General features: G+C 31.2%; 1 protein-coding gene across 1 annotated transcript in view; it reads left to right on the forward strand.

Moving 5' to 3' along the window:
• Positions 1-236: 236 nt before the first annotated feature.
• LOC106087835 (protein bark beetle) overlaps positions 237-21,325 on the forward strand; it is a gene marked incomplete in the record, with an annotated part of 61,039 nt that continues 39,950 nt past the window's right edge. The window contains 2 exon segments of the mRNA XM_059364547.1: positions 237-723; positions 18,260-19,034. Of these exon segments, the coding sequence (XP_059220530.1) occupies positions 18,491-19,034 (544 nt within the window).

The raw sequence follows: 21,325 nt of genomic DNA on the forward strand, positions 1-21,325 counted from the left end.
AACAACAACAGACAGCAGTCACCATCGCACATACGCACACATGGCCATAGCACCAAAAAAGCTTTCATCAACTTCAGAGAATATGAGAGTAACTAGCAGCAGAGAGCCCCCACACAAACAGAGAGACTAACTGTGTGTGCAAATGAAATGCTCGCTTTGTTTTGTGTTGTGGCTGACTGACAGTTATGCCAACTTCATGAGATAGCTTTTCTCAGAAGTACAACGACTGTAAGCTTGAGCGGTTGGCCATTTTTCACGATAGCGGTTGGTTATTCATACGGTTTGGTTATAACGCGGCAGCGGCGGGGCTCTTTACCTGTTGCATATACATATACGAGCGCGTACACACACATAGAGTTCAAACGCCACACAGACGTTACTTTATATGTCTTCTTCTTATTCTGGCTTGCTGGTGCTACAGCTAACGATCTAAGTTGTATGAGTTTCCGTTTTGCTGGTATTTGTGTGAAATAATGCGACGGTGACAAGTAATCAAGCTGACCGCGCCTAAGTTTGGAGAAATATTAAAAGAAAATTTAAGGAAATTTTAAAAAATTCCTACAAATTTTATGAAAATATTAATTTATGAATAAAAAAGTTTAAGAGTGAAGTGAAAAGTGTAGAAGTTGTTGAGTTTTTATAAGAAAAAAGTCGTATTTAATAAAAATGCCTTCATAAAAAACCAAATATCTTAAAGTAGTGGTGAGTTGGAGGTGTGAAAGTGTGAGTGTGATTTTAAAGTGTGTTGGTTAAAAATATTGGTTAATGCTAAAACAAAATGTTAATAACTTTATACCAATACAGGCTGTAAAGGCAGCATGGGGGAAATAAAAGAAATAGAAATCAAAATAAAGAAGCAAAAAAAAACAAAACAAGAAAAAATTGAATCATCTTAACTCTAAAGAATGGAAAAAGGTTTCAAACCCAGCCAAACTAATGTATTTTTGTAAAGAAAAAGGCGAAAAAGTCATGGCATTTGGTTTAAAACTACCCAACAAACTTTTTCACTAAAATTTAGGTAACCAAACTTCTAATACATACTGCCTCCCGCATTTGTCCCAAAATAAATTAGGCCAACTGTTAAGAAATGATGCCAGTTTTACATCTCCCAAAAACCTGTTGGCAATCCGTTATTTGTGTTACACTTGAAAACTCAACTCAAAGACATGCCTCAGTGGCAACGGCGACACCACCAACATCACCACCATCACCACCACCACCATCGTCGTCATCATTGCTGCTAATCGATCTAAGCAGCCAAGCGACAAACCAAAACCGCCTACAACTCCAACCAAATGTGACGTTACTCTTTTTACCTTCAACAACAACAACAACAATATTATACACGAACACCACCAACAACAACAGTAACATTTTCAACAAAAAGTTGTTTTAATTAACAACAACACTTTTATGAATGCTCTATCGCTCGATCACTTATTGTTTAATCGCTTGCCAGTTTTGGTGTTATTGTACCGCAAAAAACATGCTTAGAAGCATAACCATCATCGCGTAGTTGAATAAACTGATAGCTACAACGCTTTGCTGAGCATTTAGAACACATAACGCAAAAAGCTTTGCAATGCTTTAAAAAATTGCATTTTAGGAAATCGTGCACAGTGGGATAAAAGAAAAAATAAGATGGAAATTGGCGATAAGTTGATATTTTTGTTTAGTCTTAAACATTATGATAAAATATTATAGGGGGAACGCCCCTACGCAAAAGCCTCCGAGCGGGCATGTAACGCAATCATGACAATATGCAGCTCAAATTAAAGGTATTTAGGAGTATAATACGAATTAGATATCCAAAATTGTATCCAAGTCTCTGAAAAACCGCCTCCACCCCAAAAACGCCCAAAAAGGATTCCGATCGGGAATTTTTGTTTAAACTTTGGCATAACTAAACAAAAAATTTAAAGGGAGCGCCCCTCGGCAAAACCCCGCCGGGCGGGCATATAACGCGATCATAACAATATGCAGCTCAAATTAAAGGTGTTTGGGAGTAGAATACGAATTAGATATCCAAAATTGTATCCAAGTCTCTGAAAAACCGTCTCCACCTGAAAGGCCGCTTTTACCCTCAAACACTCCCAAAGAACAGTACGATCGGTCATTCTAGTTTGGATCCGTATAGTAACTCAAGTATCTAAGGGGAACACACCTCTCCAAAACCCCTTGAGAGGACATGTAGAGCGATCATGACAAAATGTAGCTAAAATTATAGTTATTTAGCTGTAGAATAGGTATCCGATGATGAAAAGTCGCATAAAGTCTCTGGGAGGCCGCACCTTCCCTATCTTCTTCCAGCGCAGTACTTGTACGGTGTATTTCATCACCGCCACCCAGTTCTTCTTGTCTTCCAGCATCCTCTGGACGCCCCACCCAAAAGGGTATATTAACGCTTTGGAACAATATTGGTGTCAAAGAGCAGTATTTAAGAGTAGAGTGTGGAATTGATGTAAAAATTATGGGTATCAAAGAGCAGTAGTTAATAGTGGACTACGAAATTGATGTAAAAATTGGCCGCAATCGTCTGCAAAGTTGCCCAAACTCCAAAAAACCTCCCAAAACGACGGTCATAATATGGCACTCCAATCAAAAGTCTTTTGAAGCAGAGAACGAATCTGGTATTCTTATATAGATGAGGTCAATATAGACCTTAAATAAATGTTAGTTTGAACTAAAGTACGGGCGGACTCTCCCCCTTACTCCAAATTTAAAAATGCTATAACTCGGAGATGGCTGCATAGATTTAATACAAATTTTTCACCCCTATGGCAAAAAAGGAACATGGTTTGGGCCAAATAATATGGTGGAAGCCCCACCCAAACAGGCATGTTTACCTATTGACACAATATGGGTGTCAAATCAAAGGTATTTAAGAGTAGAGCACGAAATTGGTGAAACAGTTGGCCTGAATCGTCTAGGGGCTGCCCCACTCCAAAAAAAAATCTTCCAAAACAATATGTAGGCTGACCGTGATAATACGGTCAAAATGTTTGCTGAGCAAAGTACGAATGCGATATCCAAATATCGGTATGATTAATATGGATAACGACAATAAAGACCTTAAATGAATGTAATTTGGGTTTAAAGTACAAACTGACCATCCTCCTTACTCCACATTTCAAAAGCGCGATATCTCGGAGATGGTTGCACCGATTTTCGAGGAATTTTGTTTTCACCCAAAACACGAAGTTATAAAAAACTTTGGGGGAGCGCCCTATCCGAGGGGACATGTTTACCTATTGGGACAATATATGTGTCAAAAGAAAAGTATTGAAGAGTAGAGTGAAAAACTGCTGTAAAAAATGGGCCCAAATGTCTGAAGACCGCTTACGCCGCAAAAAACCCCTTCCAAGGCGATATGTTGACCGTCATAATCCAGTCAAAATTTTTTTCGAGCAAAGTACGAATGTAATATCCCTATATGGATAAGGACCATATATAACTTAGATGCATGTTATTTGGGATTAAAATACAGGCGGACCCCTTTTTTACCCCAAATTTTAGACATGCCAAAACACAAAGTTTGAAAAACTTTGGGGTCAAATAACCTGGGAGAAGGGCCATCCAAACGGACATGTTTACCGATTGAGACAAAATGGGTGACAAATGAGAGGTATTCAAGAGTAGGGGAAAATCTGGCCATATTATCTGAAGAGCCATCCCATCCCTTCAAAACCCAATCGTTGGCTTGTTGGCATAGGCCAAGATATATTCATATACAGGTAGTGGCAGTTGCCCAGCAACAAAATATTGAGTGCACTATCTGTCAAAATCAGCGATTAGGGCAACTCTGATTATGTGTATGTTACTAGTTCGCGCCATTTTTCGTTCTTTGTGTGTGTTATGGCTCTTAACTGTAATACACACACACAACCTAAACTAGCGAGAAAAAATTGTACTCAGCTGTTTATGGTACACCACCTGGTAGTTATGTCATGGCATAGGCCATAGACATCACGTAGCCCCACAGGAAATAGTCTAACGGCGTCAAATCGCATGACCGAAGCGGCCAATCGACTGGATCATTTCGTGAGATAACACTGTGTGGCTTGTGGCGCCTTCCAGGTGGGACCACATATCCTCTTAGTTAATATCATCCAATTGGGGCCAAAAATATTCTCTTATCATTGAACGGTAGCGATCCTCATTCACAGTTACGTGCCGGTCTTGATCATCATGGAAGAAGTGCGGCCCAATGACGTCACCGGCCCATAAGCCGCACCAAACCGTAAATTTTTCGGGATGCAATGATGACTCATGGAGTACGTGTGGATTGCTGTCTGCTTATTGACGAAGCCATTCTGCCGGAAATGAGCCACATCACTGAAGATCTTTTTTCAATGAAAATCCGAATCATTTTCAAGTTTTTGCTCAGTCCAATTCACTCATATCGAAGCATACAAACACATCTATCATGAAATGAGAAGCCTTACTAAAGAGAAATGTCAAAAAAGCGGCATTGGCGTCATTTGCTGTCCCTATTGGTCTACATTTGTAGCGTCGCTGAAAAAACCCTGTAATTGAAATTAGGGTTGCCCAAAAAGTAATTGCTGATTTTTTAAAAGAAAGTAAATGCATTTCTTATAAAACTTAGAATGAACTCTAATCAAATATACTTTTTTTACACTTTATTTCTAAAGCAAGCTAAAAGTAACAGCTGAGAACTGACAGAAGAAAGAATGCAATTTCAGAGTCACAAGCTGTGAAAAAATTTGTCAAGGCCGACTATATGAAAAATCCGCAATTACTTTTTGGGCAACCCAATAAATTCAATTTTTAATTGAAAATTTTTTGGCAATTTTTTTTGTGTGTATTTGAAGCCGGTGCCAGACAGCGTATTACAAAACCTTGCCAGGGTTACAAAAGTTTTGCTGTCAACCCTTCGGCTCCTGCTGCGTTAGTATTCTTAAGTGGCAAAAAATATGGCGTCGTTTGCTGACCCTATCGGTTTACATTTGTAGCGTCCCTGAAGAAAACCCTATAATTGAATTTAAATTTAATTTTTAATTGAAAATGTTAAAGCAATTTTCGTCTATATATTTGAATCCGGTGTCAAACAGCGTATTTCAGACTAGTCAACTTGTCTGGGTTACAAAAGTTTTGCTGTCAACCCATCGGCTCCTGCTGCCTTTGTATTCTTCAAATTGGTTACTGCTAATAACGCTTAACGTCATGTATAAACTTTTCTCCGTCATAGAAGACTTAATGTTTAATCGATTTGTCTGCTGTCCGGTTTAAGACAGTTTGGATGGCAAACCATCGGTTCTCGCTGCCTTAATATTTTTTAATTTAAATTTAATTTTTAATTGAAAATTTTAAGGCAATTTTCTTCTATGTATTTGAATCCGGTGTCAAACAGCGTATTTCAGACTAGTCAACTTGTCTGGGTTACAAAAGTTTTGCTGGCAATCCATCGGCTCCCGTAGCCTTAGTATTTTTCAAATAGGTTACTGCTAATAACGGTTGACGTCATGGATACACTTTTCGCCGTCGTAGAAGACTTATTATTTAATCGATATGTCAGCTTTTCCGTTTAAGACAGTTTGGATGGCTAACCATCAGTTCACGTTGCCTTAATATTTTATAATTTAAATTTAGTTTTTCATTGAAAATTTTAGGGCGATTTTTTTCTGTGTATTTGAATCCGGTGTCAAACAGCGAATTTAAGTCTTATCAACTTGTCTGGGTTACAAAAGTTTTGCTGGCAACCCATCGGCTCCTGCTGCCTTTGTATTCTTCAAATTGGTTACTGCTAATAACGCTTAACGTCATGTATAAACTTTTCTCCGTCATAGAAGACTTAATGTTTAATCGATTTGTCTGCTGTCCGGTTTAAGACAGTTTGGATGGCAAACCATCGGTTCTCGCTGCCTTAATATTTTTTAATTTAAATTTAATATTTAATTGAAAATTTTAAGGCAATTTTCTTCTATGTATTTAAATCCGGTGTCAAACAGCGTATTTCAGACTTGTCAACTTGTCTGGGTTACAAAAGTTTTGCTGTCAACCCATCGGCTCCTGCTGCCTTAGTATTCTTCAAATGGGTAACTGCTAATAAAGGTTGACGTCATGAATACACTTTTCGCCGTCAGAGAAGACTAATTGTTTAATCGATTTGTCAGCTTGTCCGGTTTAAGACAGTTTGTATGGCAAACCATCGGTTCTCGCTGCCTTAATATTTTATAACTAAAATTAAATTGAAAAATTGTTGACAATTTTTTTTCTGTGTATTTGAATCCGGTGTCAAACAACATATTTCAGACTTGTCTGGGTTATAAAATTTTTGCTGTCAACCTATCGGCTCCTGCTGCCTTAGTATTCAGCAATGGGTTATTCTTCAAATAATGGTTGATGTCATGGATTCACTTTTCGCTGTCATAGAGGACTTATTGTTCAAATTCTATGTCAGCTTGTCAGGATTGAAACAGTTTGGATGGCAAACCATCGGTTCCCGCTGCCTTAATATTCTTCGGATGAGTTCTATATTTTTACTGTTGTTGTTACTAGGGTTCAAATTGCTATTTCTGACCATGGTACGGCCTTTTTTCTAGTCAATTTGCAATTAAAAGCTCAACCACCACATCAGTCTTTAAATCCATTAAAATGACTTCTTTCCATCAACCACTGTTCATCAATACATGTAGCCTACTCTTACCTGCAGACTTTGCAGCTACATTAGTAGTTGTTATTAAATAAAGCTCTCAGCCGTTTATTACATTGACGGCCAATAACCCAGGCCACAATACCAAAGAGTTGCATGGCAGAGAGACTGACTTCATGCACTCAACCACCGCATAGCGTCACATACTCAGCCAAGGGGAACGGTTTACAACATGAACATGTGAAAGAGGTACAGACAGACAGATTGTAATTCCAATGTTTGTATGAATGTTTTGATTTCTTTTATTCAATTCATTATTGACAAGACACAGAGAGAGAGGGAGGGGTAGAGGTGATATTCAATTTGTGGGAAGCAAAGATTTTTGTCAGCAAAGACATGTTATAATGAGTTTGACGTTTTTTTATTTGAGTGCCCCCTAGCGGGTCTTTGTTAATAAATGCTCCTCTTTCTAGCCCCCTTCGCCCTCTACACAACACACTAATGCACACAATGGATGGCCAGCAAAGCTGTTAAGAACTTCTTTGTTCTAAACAGTTTAGAACACATTTCTCTATGTTAGCGCTGTTGTTGTTGGCCTACAACGATCGCCACTTGGGCACATTGTCATCGAATGACTAATACTTTGAGGTGCGTTATTACTCAGCTGATACTAAGTAGTTTTTTATTGTTGTTGCCTTCTACGTTGAACAAAATTAGTTATGACTCTATGATTGTCATAGTAAAATGTTTAGTTTTGTTGTTGTTATTAGTTTTATTGTTTCCATCAACTCTCGAACGATGAATGAAAGTCATTCATAAAAATGAAGCTAAGTGGCTTGGCGTAGCTAACGAAAGCATATTTCACTCACTCTCTATAGCTCTCTATCCCGCTCTCTTTTACAACCACTTGTTATTTCTGATATCGATTAGATTATCGAATTCAGAATTTGTTGCAGTCTCAAAAAAAAAAGCGAGAGTGCAATTTTTCAATTAACCTTGACATTAATGTGAGATGGCAACCCAAATGCCAATAGAGAGAGGGAGAGAGAGAGAGAATGAAAGCATTGGGGGTGGGTGTTGCTAAATTGAGAATATGGGAAGCACAAGTTCAGTTATTTCAAAAGAGATGTATAGATCAAATGTCAAATATGAAAAAAGATCATTGAAAATCCATGTTGGCGTTATTTATGGCACTCTTGGGGCCAAACATAAATTTTAAATGATCAGAAATCATTATTAATCAATATTTATTTCAACATTTACCTCATTTAACACTTGACCCTCATATGGTTAAATAATTAGTATACAATTGAACATGGGTGATAATTTATTGTTACGTTCTATTAACATTGAAGCTCCAGACTTTACACTACTTCCGTGGGATACAACATTCAGTTGGCCCCATACACACTTTTTTATTCTCATTCATTTATCATCACATAACATATTGTGGGAATACATCCATATTCTTTGACTCATTCACAGGGAAAATGGCTTAAGACTTTGCTAGCGTGTGAATAACAACAAAAAACGGAAATAGGTCTAACAAATTTTAAATTTGAAAGAAAATCTCATCTAAAACTGATTTCAACCAGATTTTCAAATAAAAAAAAAAGTTTTTAAATTCCAAAAAAAATTGCCAACTTATTTGGGAAAACCCACTTTTCATCAATGTTTTTTGCTATACTAGAATAGCTTCGAATAGAAAGCATTAAACAATGGTCTAAAGCTAGAGAATATCCTGCAATGGAATCTCAGGAAAATAAAAAACAAGTAAAAGCGTGCTAAGTTCGGCCAGGCCGAATCTTGGGGACCCACCACCATGGATTCTGCTAAAATATGGGAGCTATATCTAGTTATAGATCGAATTGGACCGTACTTGGCGCAGTTGTTGAGAGTCATAACAGAACACTATATGCTAAATTTCAGCCAAATCGGATAAAAATCGCGGCTTGTAAAGGATCAAGAAGTCAAATCGGGAGATCGGTTTATATGGGAGCTATATCAGGTTATACACCGATTTGAACCGTACTTGGTACATTTATTGAAAGTCATAACAGAACACAACATGCAAAGTTTCAGCCAAATCGTATTAAAATCCCAGCTTGTAAAGGCTCAAGAAGTCAAATCGGGAGATCGGTTAATATGGGAGCTATATCAGGTCTTCGACCGATTTATACCGTACTTGGCACAGTTGTTGGAAGCCATAACAGAACAATATGTGCAAAATTTCAGCCAAATCGAACAAAAATTGTGGCTTCCATGGGTTCAAGAAGTCAAATCGGGAGATCGGTTTATATGGGAGCTATATCAGGTTCTTGACCGCTTGGGACCGTACTTCGCACAGTTATTGGAAACCATAATAAAACACAATGTGCAAAATTTCTGCCAAATTGGACAAAAATTGAGGTTTCCATGGGCTCGAGAAGTCAAATCGGGAGATCGGTTTATATGGGAGCTATATCAGGTTATGGACTGATTTTAACTATACTTGGTACAGTTGTTGGAGGTCGTAGCAAAACAATTCATGCAAAATTTCAGCCATGCAAATGCAAATTTTGCCCATGAACATTCCACTAAGGAACAGGGACAAACTTCTCACATATCAATGAGTGCAGTCCGATTCAAGTTCAAGCTCAATGATAAGGGGTCTCCTTTTTATAGCCGAGTCCGAACGGCGTGCCGCAGTGCGACACCTCTTTGGAGAGAAGTTTTACATGGAATAGTACCTCACAAATGTTGCCACCATTAGGACGAGAAAACCACCGCTGAAAATTGTTCTGATGGTCTCGCCGGGATTCGAAACCAGGCGTTCAGCGTCATAGACGGACATGCTAACCTTTGCGCTAGGGTGGACAAAAATTGTGGCTTGCATGGACTCAAGACGTCAAGGTTTTGGATCGTACTAAGCACAGTTATTGGAAGTCTGTCAAAATCACGATAGCGGTCGGACGCGGTGAGCTAGCCACTTGAAATTTGCACAGGTACTTAATTTCGACGTAGAGGCGTTTTCGCAATAAATTCGGTATAAGTACAACATACCAACGTACGACCCTTGAAGCATTCAAACCTTCTATGGCTGATGAGTAATACTAAACCAAATTACGAAACGCGTCCCATAGTGGTTGGTGTGTGTTGCGATCTCTGGCGTTCCTGTACCATTTGCTAAGAAAAATCTCTGATCATTGCGCTCGTACCGAAAGAGAAACAAAAAAATTTTAACATTCAATGATCTTCGCCCCTAGTTAGGTTAGGTTAGATGGAAGATGCCTTTTAGTTCCTACCGTTGAACCATCCAGATCGCTGGATCATCGGCTAAATCAGACAAGTTCTCAAAGAAATGAGAACCTAAAGTGGAACTCCTTTTAAATGTTAGTGCGGGACACACACACAGAAGGTGCTCTATAGTCTCTCCTTCTTCTATGACCTCACAGCTTCTGCAAAAGTCGTTGCTGGCAACCTTCAGTCTGTCAGCATATTTTCCTATTAGACAGTGACCTGTGATGACGGACACAATGACTGAGACGTCAGTTCTAGCCAAAGACAGCAAAGCACTTGACCTCTTCAAGTCTAGATAAGGCCACATAGTTTTGGAATGCTCACAGCCCCCTCTTTGTGACCATCTGTCATTCGTTGTCGTTCGGGCGTGGTACTGAAAACTTAGCTTACATGTCGCTAGAGGCATACCCACAGATTCTAGTGTCCCTGGAATGTGAAGGGTAATTCCTAGTCTCGCAAGCTCATCCGCTTTACAATTCCCTGGGATATCTGTGTAGCCCGGCACCCAGAACAGGTGAATTTTAAACTGTTCAGCCATCACGTTGAGAGATCTGCGACAGTCGAGGGCGGTTTTTGTGTTCAGAAATACGTTATCCAGGGATTTAATGGCTGTCTGAGAAGGTGTTGATGTCAATCGTCGTTATGACATTATATCTCAGCCAGAAGAAAAAAAATTTAAATTTTTAGAAATTCGCCTTTACAAATTTTAATTTTTAAAAATTCGGAGTTATAATTTTTTAATTTTTTTTAAAACTAAAAATTATAAAATAATTTTTTTTAACAAATTTAATTTAATGAAAAATATAGTACGATTTTATTTATGAAGAACATTTAAAATAATCTTATTTTAATTTAATTTTACGAATGCTAGGTCTATCGATTTTAAAGACTGTTTACGAACTCTCATATTGGGCTTGATAAGAGGTCATGCTGACTAACCAAAGCTTCACTCAACTACTTACAAGTCATGAAAATTTACATTTACTTCGATTTTCAAAACTGTTTTAGTGTATATTTATATGCCTTTTTCAATATTTTCATTGTTCTCGTAGGTACATAAAAACATTCTCAGCATTTTCTCCATTGTAGTTGCACCATTTTAAACGGCAATCAAAGCTGATTTAAAAAAATAAAACTACAAAATTCACATTAAGAGGGTCAATACAGGCCATCATAACAATGCGCTGCCTACGAAATACACGCATACCACTATTTATGACATGACTTTTTGAAGTAAGCTCCACACACCCTCACTTAACGATTTTTTTTTTTCAAACACGAAAGCCTAACTAACATAAACTGCAGTCTGCAGCAATTCTTTTTTCTTTGTTTTGGGGGCAGAGATGCATATATTATGGACTGATAGTTGAGGAGGCTAGTAACAACAACAACAATACAACTCATTAATATTCCCAAACAAAAATACAGTTATTTTATCAATACAAAAAAATAACGGAGTTATTCTCTTGAAATGACGGGCTCTCATAACGACTCCCGTCATAAGGGGGCCATACTGAAGATAAACAGAGAGCGCCTTTAGGAGAACTCAAGAAAGGAAATAAACTTTAAAAGTTAAGCATAAACAACAAAAAACAATGACAACTACAAAGACTTACTTACTAAAGTTGTTGTCGTCTTCGATGTCATCTGTCTCAAACATGAGCAGAGTTGCCAATATGTGTTTTGCAGAGGTAAATGGGAGAAGAGTTGTACCAACTCAAAGATGAAAAAAAAATAAAAATTACAATAGATAAAATAAAGTTAAATAAAACAAAATAAAATAAAATAAAACTAAAAAAAAAATAAAATAATATAAAATAAAACAAAATAAAACTAAAAAAAATAAAATAAAATAAAATAAAATAATATAAAATAAAATAAAATAAAATAAAATAAAATAAAATAAAATAAAATACAATAAAATAAAATAAAATAAAATAAAATAAAATAAAATAAAATAAAATAAAATAAAATAAAATAAAATAAAATAAAATAAAATAAAATAAAATAAAATAAAATAAAATAAAATAAAATAAAATAAAATAAAATAAAATAAAATAAAATAAAATAAAATAAAATAAAATAAAATAAAATAAAATAAAATAAAATAAAATAAAATAAAATAAAATAAAATAAAATAAAATAAAATAAAATAAAATAAAATAAAATAAAATAAAATAAAATAAAATAAAATAAAATAAAATAAAATAAAATAAAATAAAATAAAATAAAATAAAATAAAATAAAATACAATACAATAAAATAAAATAAAATAAAATAAAATAAAATAAAATAAAATAAAATAAAATAAAATAAAATAAAATAAAATAAAATAAAATAAAATAAAATAAAATAAAATAAAATAAAATAAAATAAAATAAAATAAAATAAAATAAAATAAAATAAAATAAAATAAAATAAAATAAAATAAAATAAAATAAAATAAAATAAAATAAAATAAAATAAAATAAAATAAAATAAAATAAAATAAAATAAAATAAAATAAAATAAAATAAAATAAAATAAAATAAAATAAAATAAAATAAAATAAAATAAAATAAAATAAAATAAAATAAAATAAAATAAAATAAAATAAAATAAAATAAAATAAAATAAAATAAAATAAAATAAAATAAAATAAAATAAAATAAAATAAAATAAAATAAAATAAAATAAAATAAAATAAAATAAAATAAAATAAAATAAAATAAAATAAAATAAAATAAAATAAAATAAAATAAAATAAAATAAAATAAAATAAAATAAAATAAAATAAAATAAAATAAAATAAAATAAAAATAAAATAAAATAAAATAAAATAAAATAAAATAAAATAAAATAAAATAAAATAAAATAAAATAAAATAAAATGAAATGAAATGAAATGAAATGAAATGAAATGAAATAAAATAGAATAAAAAAAAATAAAATAAAATGAAATAAAATAAAATAATATAAAATAAAATAAAATAAAATAAAATAAAATAAAATAAAATAAAATAAAATAAAATAAAATAAAATAAAATAAAATAAAATAAAATAAAATAAAATAAAATAAAATAAAATGAAATGAAATGAAATGAAATGAAATGAAATGAAATAAAATAGAATAAAAAAAAATAAAATAAAATGAAATAAAATAAAATAATATAAAATAAAATAAAATAAAATAAAATAAAATAAAATAAAATAAAATAAAATAAAATAAAATAAAATAAAATAAAATAAAATAAAATAAAATAAAATAAAATAAAATAAAATAAAATAAAATAAAATAAAATAAAATAAAATGAAATGAAATGAAATGAAATGAAATGAAATAAAATAGAATAAAAAAAAATAAAATAAAATGAAATAAAATAAAATAATATAAAATAAAATAAAATAAAATAAAATAAAATAAAATAAAATAAAATAAAATAAAATAAAATAAAATAAAATAAAATAAAATAAAATAAAATAAAATAAAATAAAATAAAATAAAATAAAATAAAATAAAATAAAATAAAATAAAATAAAATAAAATAAAATAAAATAAAATGAAATGAAATGAAATGAAATGAAATGAAATGAAATAAAATAGAATAAAAAAAAATAAAATAAAATGAAATAAAATAAAATAATATAAAATAAAATAAAATAAAATAAAATAAAATAAAATAAAATAAAATAAAATAAAATAAAATAAAATAAAATAAAATAAAATAAAATAAAATAAAATAAAATAAAATAAAATAAAATAAAATAAAATAAAATAAAATAAAATGAAATGAAATGAAATGAAATGAAATGAAATGAAATGAAATAAAATAGAATAAAAAAAAATAAAATAAAATGAAATAAAATAAAATAATATAAAATAAAATAAAATAAAATAAAATAAAATAAAATAAAATAAAATAAAATAAAATAAAATAAAATAAAATAAAATAAAATAAAATAAAATAAAATAAAATAAAATAAAATAAAATAAAATAAAATAAAATAAAATAAAATAAAATAAAATAAAATAAAATGAAATGAAATGAAATGAAATGAAATGAAATGAAATGAAATGAAATAAAATAGAATAAAAAAAAATAAAATAAAATGAAATAAAATAAAATAATATAAAATAAAATAAAATAAAATAAAATAAAATAAAATAAAATAAAATAAAATAAAATAAAATAAAATAAAATAAAATAAAATAAAATAAAATAAAATAAAATAAAATAAAATAAAATAAAATAAAATAAAATAAAATAAAATAAAATAAAATAAAATAAAATAAAATAAAATAAAATGAAATGAAATGAAATGAAATGAAATGAAATAAAATAGAATAAAAAAAAATAAAATAAAATGAAATAAAATAAAATAATATAAAATAAAATAAAATAAAATAAAATAAAACTAAAAAAAATAAAATAAAATAAAATAAAATAATATAAAATAAAATAAAATAAAATAAAATAAAATAAAATAAAATAAAATAAAATACAATAAAATAAAATAAAATAAAATAAAATAAAATAAAATAAAATAAAATAAAATAAAATAAAATAAAATAAAATAAAATAAAATAAAATAAAATAAAATAAAATAAAATAAAATAAAATAAAATAAAATAAAATAAAATAAAATAAAATAAAATAAAATAAAATAAAATAAAATAAAATAAAATAAAATAAAATAAAATAAAATAAAATAAAATAAAATAAAATAAAATAAAATAAAATAAAATAAAATAAAATAAAATAAAATAAAATAAAATAAAATAAAATAAAATAAAATAAAATAAAATAAAATAAAATAAAATAAAATAAAATAAAATAAAATACAATACAATACAATAAAATAAAATAAAATAAAATAAAATAAAATAAAATAAAATAAAATAAAATAAAATAAAATAAAATAAAATAAAATAAAATAAAATAAAATAAAATAAAATAAAATAAAATAAAATAAAATAAAATAAAATAAAATAAAATAAAATAAAATAAAATAAAATAAAATAAAATAAAATAAAATAAAATAAAATAAAATAAAATAAAATAAAATAAAATAAAATAAAATAAAATAAAATAAAATAAAATAAAATAAAATAAAATAAAATAAAATAAAATAAAATAAAATAAAATAAAATAAAATAAAATAAAATAAAATAAAATAAAATAAAATAAAATAAAATAAAATAAAATAAAATAAAATAAAATAAAATAAAATAAAATAAAATAAAATAAAATAAAATAAAATAAAATAAAATAAAATAAAATAAAATAAAATAAAATAAAATAAAATAAAATAAAATAAAATAAAATAAAATAAAATAAAATAAAATAAAATAAAATAAAAATAAAATAAAATAAAATAAAATAAAATAAAATAAAATAAAATAAAATAAAATAAAATAAAATAAAATAAAATAAAATGAAATGAAATGAAATGAAATGAAATGAAATAAAATAGAATAAAAAAAAATAAAATAAAATGAAATAAAATAAAATAATATAAAATAAAATAAAATAAAATAAAATAAATTAAAATAAAATAAAATAAAATAAAATAAAATAAAATAAAATAAAATAAAATAAAATAAAATAAAATAAAATAAAATAAAATAAAATAAAATAAAATAAAATAAAATAAAACAAAATAAAATAAAATAAAATAAAATAAAATAACATAAAATAAAATAAAATAAAATAGAATAAAATTCAAATCATAAGAAAATAAAATAAATTACACAACACAAAATCATATAAAAATTAAATAGAAAACTATAATAAAATTAATTAAAGATAAATGAAACCATAGAAAACACCATAAAATTAATAAAAATATTAAATAAAATAATAAAGGGAAAAATAAACTAAAAAAGACATACGATAAAAAACTAAAAAGTCTCAAAAATATTAAAACAATTTACAAAAAAATCTTGACAAAGAAAATAAAATAAAAATGTGGCTTAGAATTTAGAAAAATCAGAATAGGTAGGAAGTTTTGAAGAAATAAAATTTTGACAAAATTTTCTACGGAAATAAAATTTTGATGACATTTTCCATAGAAATAAAGTTTGAATAACATTTGGCAATTTTTTGTGATCTCTTTTAAGGCATACAAAGGATAAAAGAATAAAATTGCTATGCTAAAATACATATTTGCGCCCTCAAGTGGCTCAAGAAGTCATGATTTAAGATCGGTTTATACGGCAGCTATATCAGGTTATGGACCGATTTAAACCAAACTCAGCGCATTTGTTGGAAATCATAACGAAACACGTCATGCCGAGTTTCAGCCAAATCGGATAGGTTTTGCGCCTTGTAGGGCCTCAAGAAGTCTAGACCCCAGATCAGTTTATATGGCAGCTATACCAGGTTATAGACCGATTTCAACCATACTTAGCACAGTTATTTTATGTCACAACGAAACACGCCGTGCAAAGTTTCAGCCAAATCGGATAATAATTACGCCCTCTAGTGACTCAAGAAATCAAGATCCAAGATCGGTTTATATGGTAGCTATATCAAAACATGGATCGATATGGCCCATCTACAATCCAAACCGACCTACACTTATAAGAAGTATCTGTGCAAAATTCAAGCTGCTAGCTTTACTCCTTTGAAAGTTTGAGTGCCGAACATGGCGAACATGGCTAGATCGCATGTCCGTCCGTCCGTCTGTCTGTCGAAAGCATGTCATGACGACCAAGAATATATATACTTTATGGGGTCTAAGACGAATATTTCGAGGAGTTACAAACAGAATGACGAAATTAAAATACCACCCCCCAATTCTATGGTGGTGGGTACAAAAAAATAGCCTAAACGAGTAAAAATATTTTAAGTTCGGCTCGGCCGTACTTTGGATGCTCACCACCATGGATAAATTAACCATCCTCTTTTATAACCACTCCTCTACCATATCCAAAATAATATGCGAATGGGGGCTGGAATGGATCATATTTCATTTAGCTCCCGAGGAATCTTACACAAGTAACAGTTTCAGCGAAGTCGGGCAATAAATCCGCTTTTTGTTTGATTAAGACCCTGAATTGGAAGATCTGGACCATATCGTTTTCAGTGAGCTGAAATGAACAGATATGAATAGCCGAGACCGTACGGCGTGCTGCAGTACGACACCTCTTTGGAGAGAAGTTTTAACATGGCATGGTACCTCACAAATATTGCCAGCATTTGGAGGAGAAAACCACGGCTGAAAAATTTTTTGACGGTCTCGCCAGGATTCGTACCATTGCGTTCAGCGTTCAAGCTAACCTCTGCGCTACGGTGCCCTCCAATATGACAGCTATATCTATATTTAGTCCGATTTGGTCCATTCAAGAACATAACCTGCGATATTATTTTGTCTACTATATTATTTTGACATGGTTATCTTAGAAATAACATTTTGCCAAATTTTTTTTAATATGTTGACAAAATTTTCTACTGAAATTTTGCCAACCTTTTTTTTATATAAGATTCACCAAATTTTCTCTAAGAATATTTATTCCTAACATTTTGTATAGAAAAAAGTGTATCAAAATTCTAAATATAAAAAACTTTGATAAAATAATCTTAGAAAAAAATACTGACAAAAATCTATGTTACTGCGTTTGTATGGCAACACTGTTCTTGGTTGGCTTGTCGTCATTGTTTGTTTACAATAAGAAAATGTACTTCTTACTGTTGCTGTTGTTGTTGTTGCTGTTTGGGGGCTTATGGCTAGTAGTGTGTGGTGAGTGAGTGACTGAGTACATGACGGTGTTGGTGGAGCTCCAAAGAAGTGAAAATGTAGCTGAAAGTTCTTGATGCATGCTAGCCAGCCGATTGTAAGCGAGGAGCGCCAAGTTAGTAGTTTCTAACGGTTCTTTGCGTATAGACGTGTTTCATACGAGTGAAAAATTATAATAACAACAACCACATTATAATAACAACAACCACGGTGAGAATTATAACCATAACAAATCAAGAAAAAAAAGGGAAAAAGGTTATGAAATTTCTCTTTTAATTTTCATTACATTGTTGTTGTTGTTTGCTGTTTTGTTGTGGTTGCTGGAGTGAGTTTTGTTTCCAAACGAATGGCGTAAAAAAAAACATGGGAAAAACCAAAACAAAATAACAAAAATGAAGCTTAAATTACAGGTTTGGTTTGGTATGAATCAAAATTCCATTCAACTTTCCTAGGCCATGTGTAAAACGAGTAAAGCCAAGTGACGACATAGAAAAATGTACCAAAACAAATTCAACGAAACCGTTAAAATGAAAACAGCTTGAAAATGAAAATAACCTAAATATCGAAAACAAAACGCCCCAAAAAGAACTACCAACAACTGTGGTGGAAATTCAAAACGCTTATAAAAGTCTTTCTTGTGTTCTTACAGCTTTCAATTTCATTCCCGTTTTTATGTGGAATACCAAAATGTGGCCTTTAAAAACCAGTGTCTTAACAAGAAAAACTACATAAAAGTAAAACGAATGAAGAAATTTTCCAAATTTGTGATAGAATTCTAAGAAATCGAAAAAAAAAATCATCACCATTGAAAACGAAAACAACGAAACGAAAACGAATTCTCTAAGAGTGCCTTAAGTTGAAAGTTTTTTTTCAAATCAATATGACGTCGCGACGGCGTCACTTTCTAAAAACCCCTGTTACAGTAAGAGTGCCTGCTGTGCTTATTATAATAGCCTTAAGTTTCCTGCTTCCTCAAAGCTCTGCACAAAAACATAGTGAATTATTAGAATCTTCGGAATATCAATTGGCCAACAGTCAATATGACGCCGACCCAGATTTTCGAGCAGACGAGGATACTCAACTGCATTTTGCACCCCCTTTGCCAACGACATCGTCTCCCCAACACCAACACCATCATCATCCACATTCGCCCCATTTAACAAAGGACATGGACGAGTCCTCCTATGACAATAACCTGCTGATGTCATCGTCATCGCAAAATACAGGCGCTTCCACAACATATACGGAATTGAGCGGTGGCAGCATTACCAGTGACCGTGTTCTACGAGCCAGTGAAAGTCCTTATTCGGCTCGTGAGTCTTTAACCATTGAGAAGGGTGCCAAACTCGTCATAGAACCAGGAGTTCGTGTGGAATTTGCCCCTATGGTTGGCATTACAGTGCGAGGCATAATACATGCTGTGGTAAGTACCCGCTATACTCTCTTCATTGAAATTTTCTACATATGTCGTCATTCAATCATAAATACGTGTGGAAATTATAATTACAAAATCGTTAAACAGATTAGATAGAGTCCAGGGTATGGGTCTTTCCATGAAAAACAACTTTTGGATCTTAGCAGAAAATTGTAAACAAATTTTCTCTAAAAGTACAGCCAAGTTTCCTTAGGACAAAATGTCCCAAAAGAAAAAATTCAATAAAATCTTCTCAGAAACATTTTAAAAAATTTTCTCTAAGACAAAATGGCAAAATTGAAAAGAAATTTTTTCTAATATCGATGAAGTTTTTTCTGAAAACAAAATTTTATTAAAATATTCTTAAAAGACAAAATTTCGATGGAATTTTCTCCAAGGAAAAATTCCAATGATATATTCTTTAAAGAAATCTTAGATGATTTTTTTTACAAAATTTCAATTCAATTACGTCAAACGGCGAAATTTGCATAAAGTTTTCCCAAATCTCAAAATTTGACTAAAATTTTCTCTTAACACATAAGTTTTTTAAATTCTCTATTTAGAGCTAATCTTAACGAAATTTCCATTATACGAATTTTTAATAAAACTTTCATTAAGACTAAATTTAAAAAGAAAAGCACCTGCAGTGACATTCAAAGAATGTTCAACAGAAAGAGTTTGGCAATGTTGATGTTTTTGTTGTTCTTAGCATTGATTATTTGTTTGTATCGGATGAGTGGCAACAAAATTTTAAAGAAAATTTCTCCGAAGTTAAAATTTTAATAAAACCTTCTCGAAACATAAAATTTCGATCGAAATTCTCTCCAAACTCAACTCTCAATTAAATTTTCTCTAAAGACAATTTTTTGTAAAAATTTTCTTCAAGACCAAAATTTTTAGGAAAGTTTCTTCAAGACAAAATTTCGTCAAAATCTTCCATAAGGCCGAAGCCAAAGTCTGGACGCTCCTATACGAACGACGTGTCACTCATTAATTCGTAACTCAACCGATGATTGTTACAGTCGTCCATCAAAACGTTCCAAAAGAAGCGCCTTGAACCACCTAACATCCCCATTAATCCGAAGTATTCAGTTTCCAAACGCTCGGTAGCCGTCTGCCCAGTTGTCGAACTTCATAGAACAGACTCAGAAAGAGGTATTCTACGACTATCTTGTGTCTTCTCTTCCCAATTGCGGGCAGTGACACAAAAGGTGCGCTACTGTATCCAACTAGTCCTCGTTATCACACACCCTGCAGTGTGTCTGTCTCTCCTTGCGTCCAGTGCATCACCAAAAGACCCGACCTTGCAGTGACCAAATAGGAGTCCTATTAGCAGTCATGCTTTCTCAGATCCACGATAAGAGATATCCTGTTCCGCGAAATATTTGACTGCGGGGCGTTAGTCAACCTGCAAATCAACTGATGCACGGTGTTTGGGCTCACTGATTCCGTAGCGCGATTTGCGCCAAGCAGCATCCCTGGCCATCTCTTCGTCCGCTTTTTCCCCGCCATAGTCTTTCCCAAGAGTTGCGTCTTCTAACCTGTCTCGAGCTCACATAGGCCGATGTCAGGGTCTTGAGTCTTGATTGGCCGCTGCTCCCGCATCGACTCCAGTACCTTCAGGGTACTGGAGTCACTGGAGATACTTTCTGAAGGTACTTTCAGTACCAGAAAAACGCTGCACTCGACTAGAAGCCTATATGATTGCCAGATTACAAAAAATTCCATAAAGATATCCTGCTTTGGAGCTCCCATCCAATTCACAGGTAAAATGGACCCAGCAATTTCGATTTTATATTTTTTCCCTTCGATTTCGAAGAACCTTCCTCCAACTGAGTTTAATGACCCGAATTCCCTGGGACCAACACTTGATTTTCCAATATCTAATCCACACTGCCTGTTAAGCCCGAACTCTACAGTTTCTAATAGCTCGCCGGACTCGTAGACAACAGGTAGAAAGGATTGGAGCACTGGTATGGTGGAGGGCCGTGGAAAAGAAGACTCGCACGAGGGAATTCTAGAAAATCGAAAGTATGGCCTGCGTCGCAGTCACAGGGGCTCTGAGATCCGCACCGCAGGCAGTTCTTAAAGCGATGCTGGATATGCAGCCCATTGGGGCTTATATTCGGAACTGCCTCGCATAGGTCCCGCTTAGGCTAAGGGTGCTCGGCATGCTAAAGGAGGACAGTTACGACCACAGTACCATTCTGGATGTTATAGATGCGTAGAGTAGACTAAGGAGGATCTCCGACTACCTGGCACCAAACCGACTGGGATAAAGGCATTCTGGATTCGATTTCT

Source organism: Stomoxys calcitrans, chromosome 3 (assembly GCF_963082655.1).
Source record: "Stomoxys calcitrans chromosome 3, idStoCalc2.1, whole genome shotgun sequence".
NCBI classification, from domain to species: domain Eukaryota; kingdom Metazoa; phylum Arthropoda; class Insecta; order Diptera; family Muscidae; genus Stomoxys; species Stomoxys calcitrans.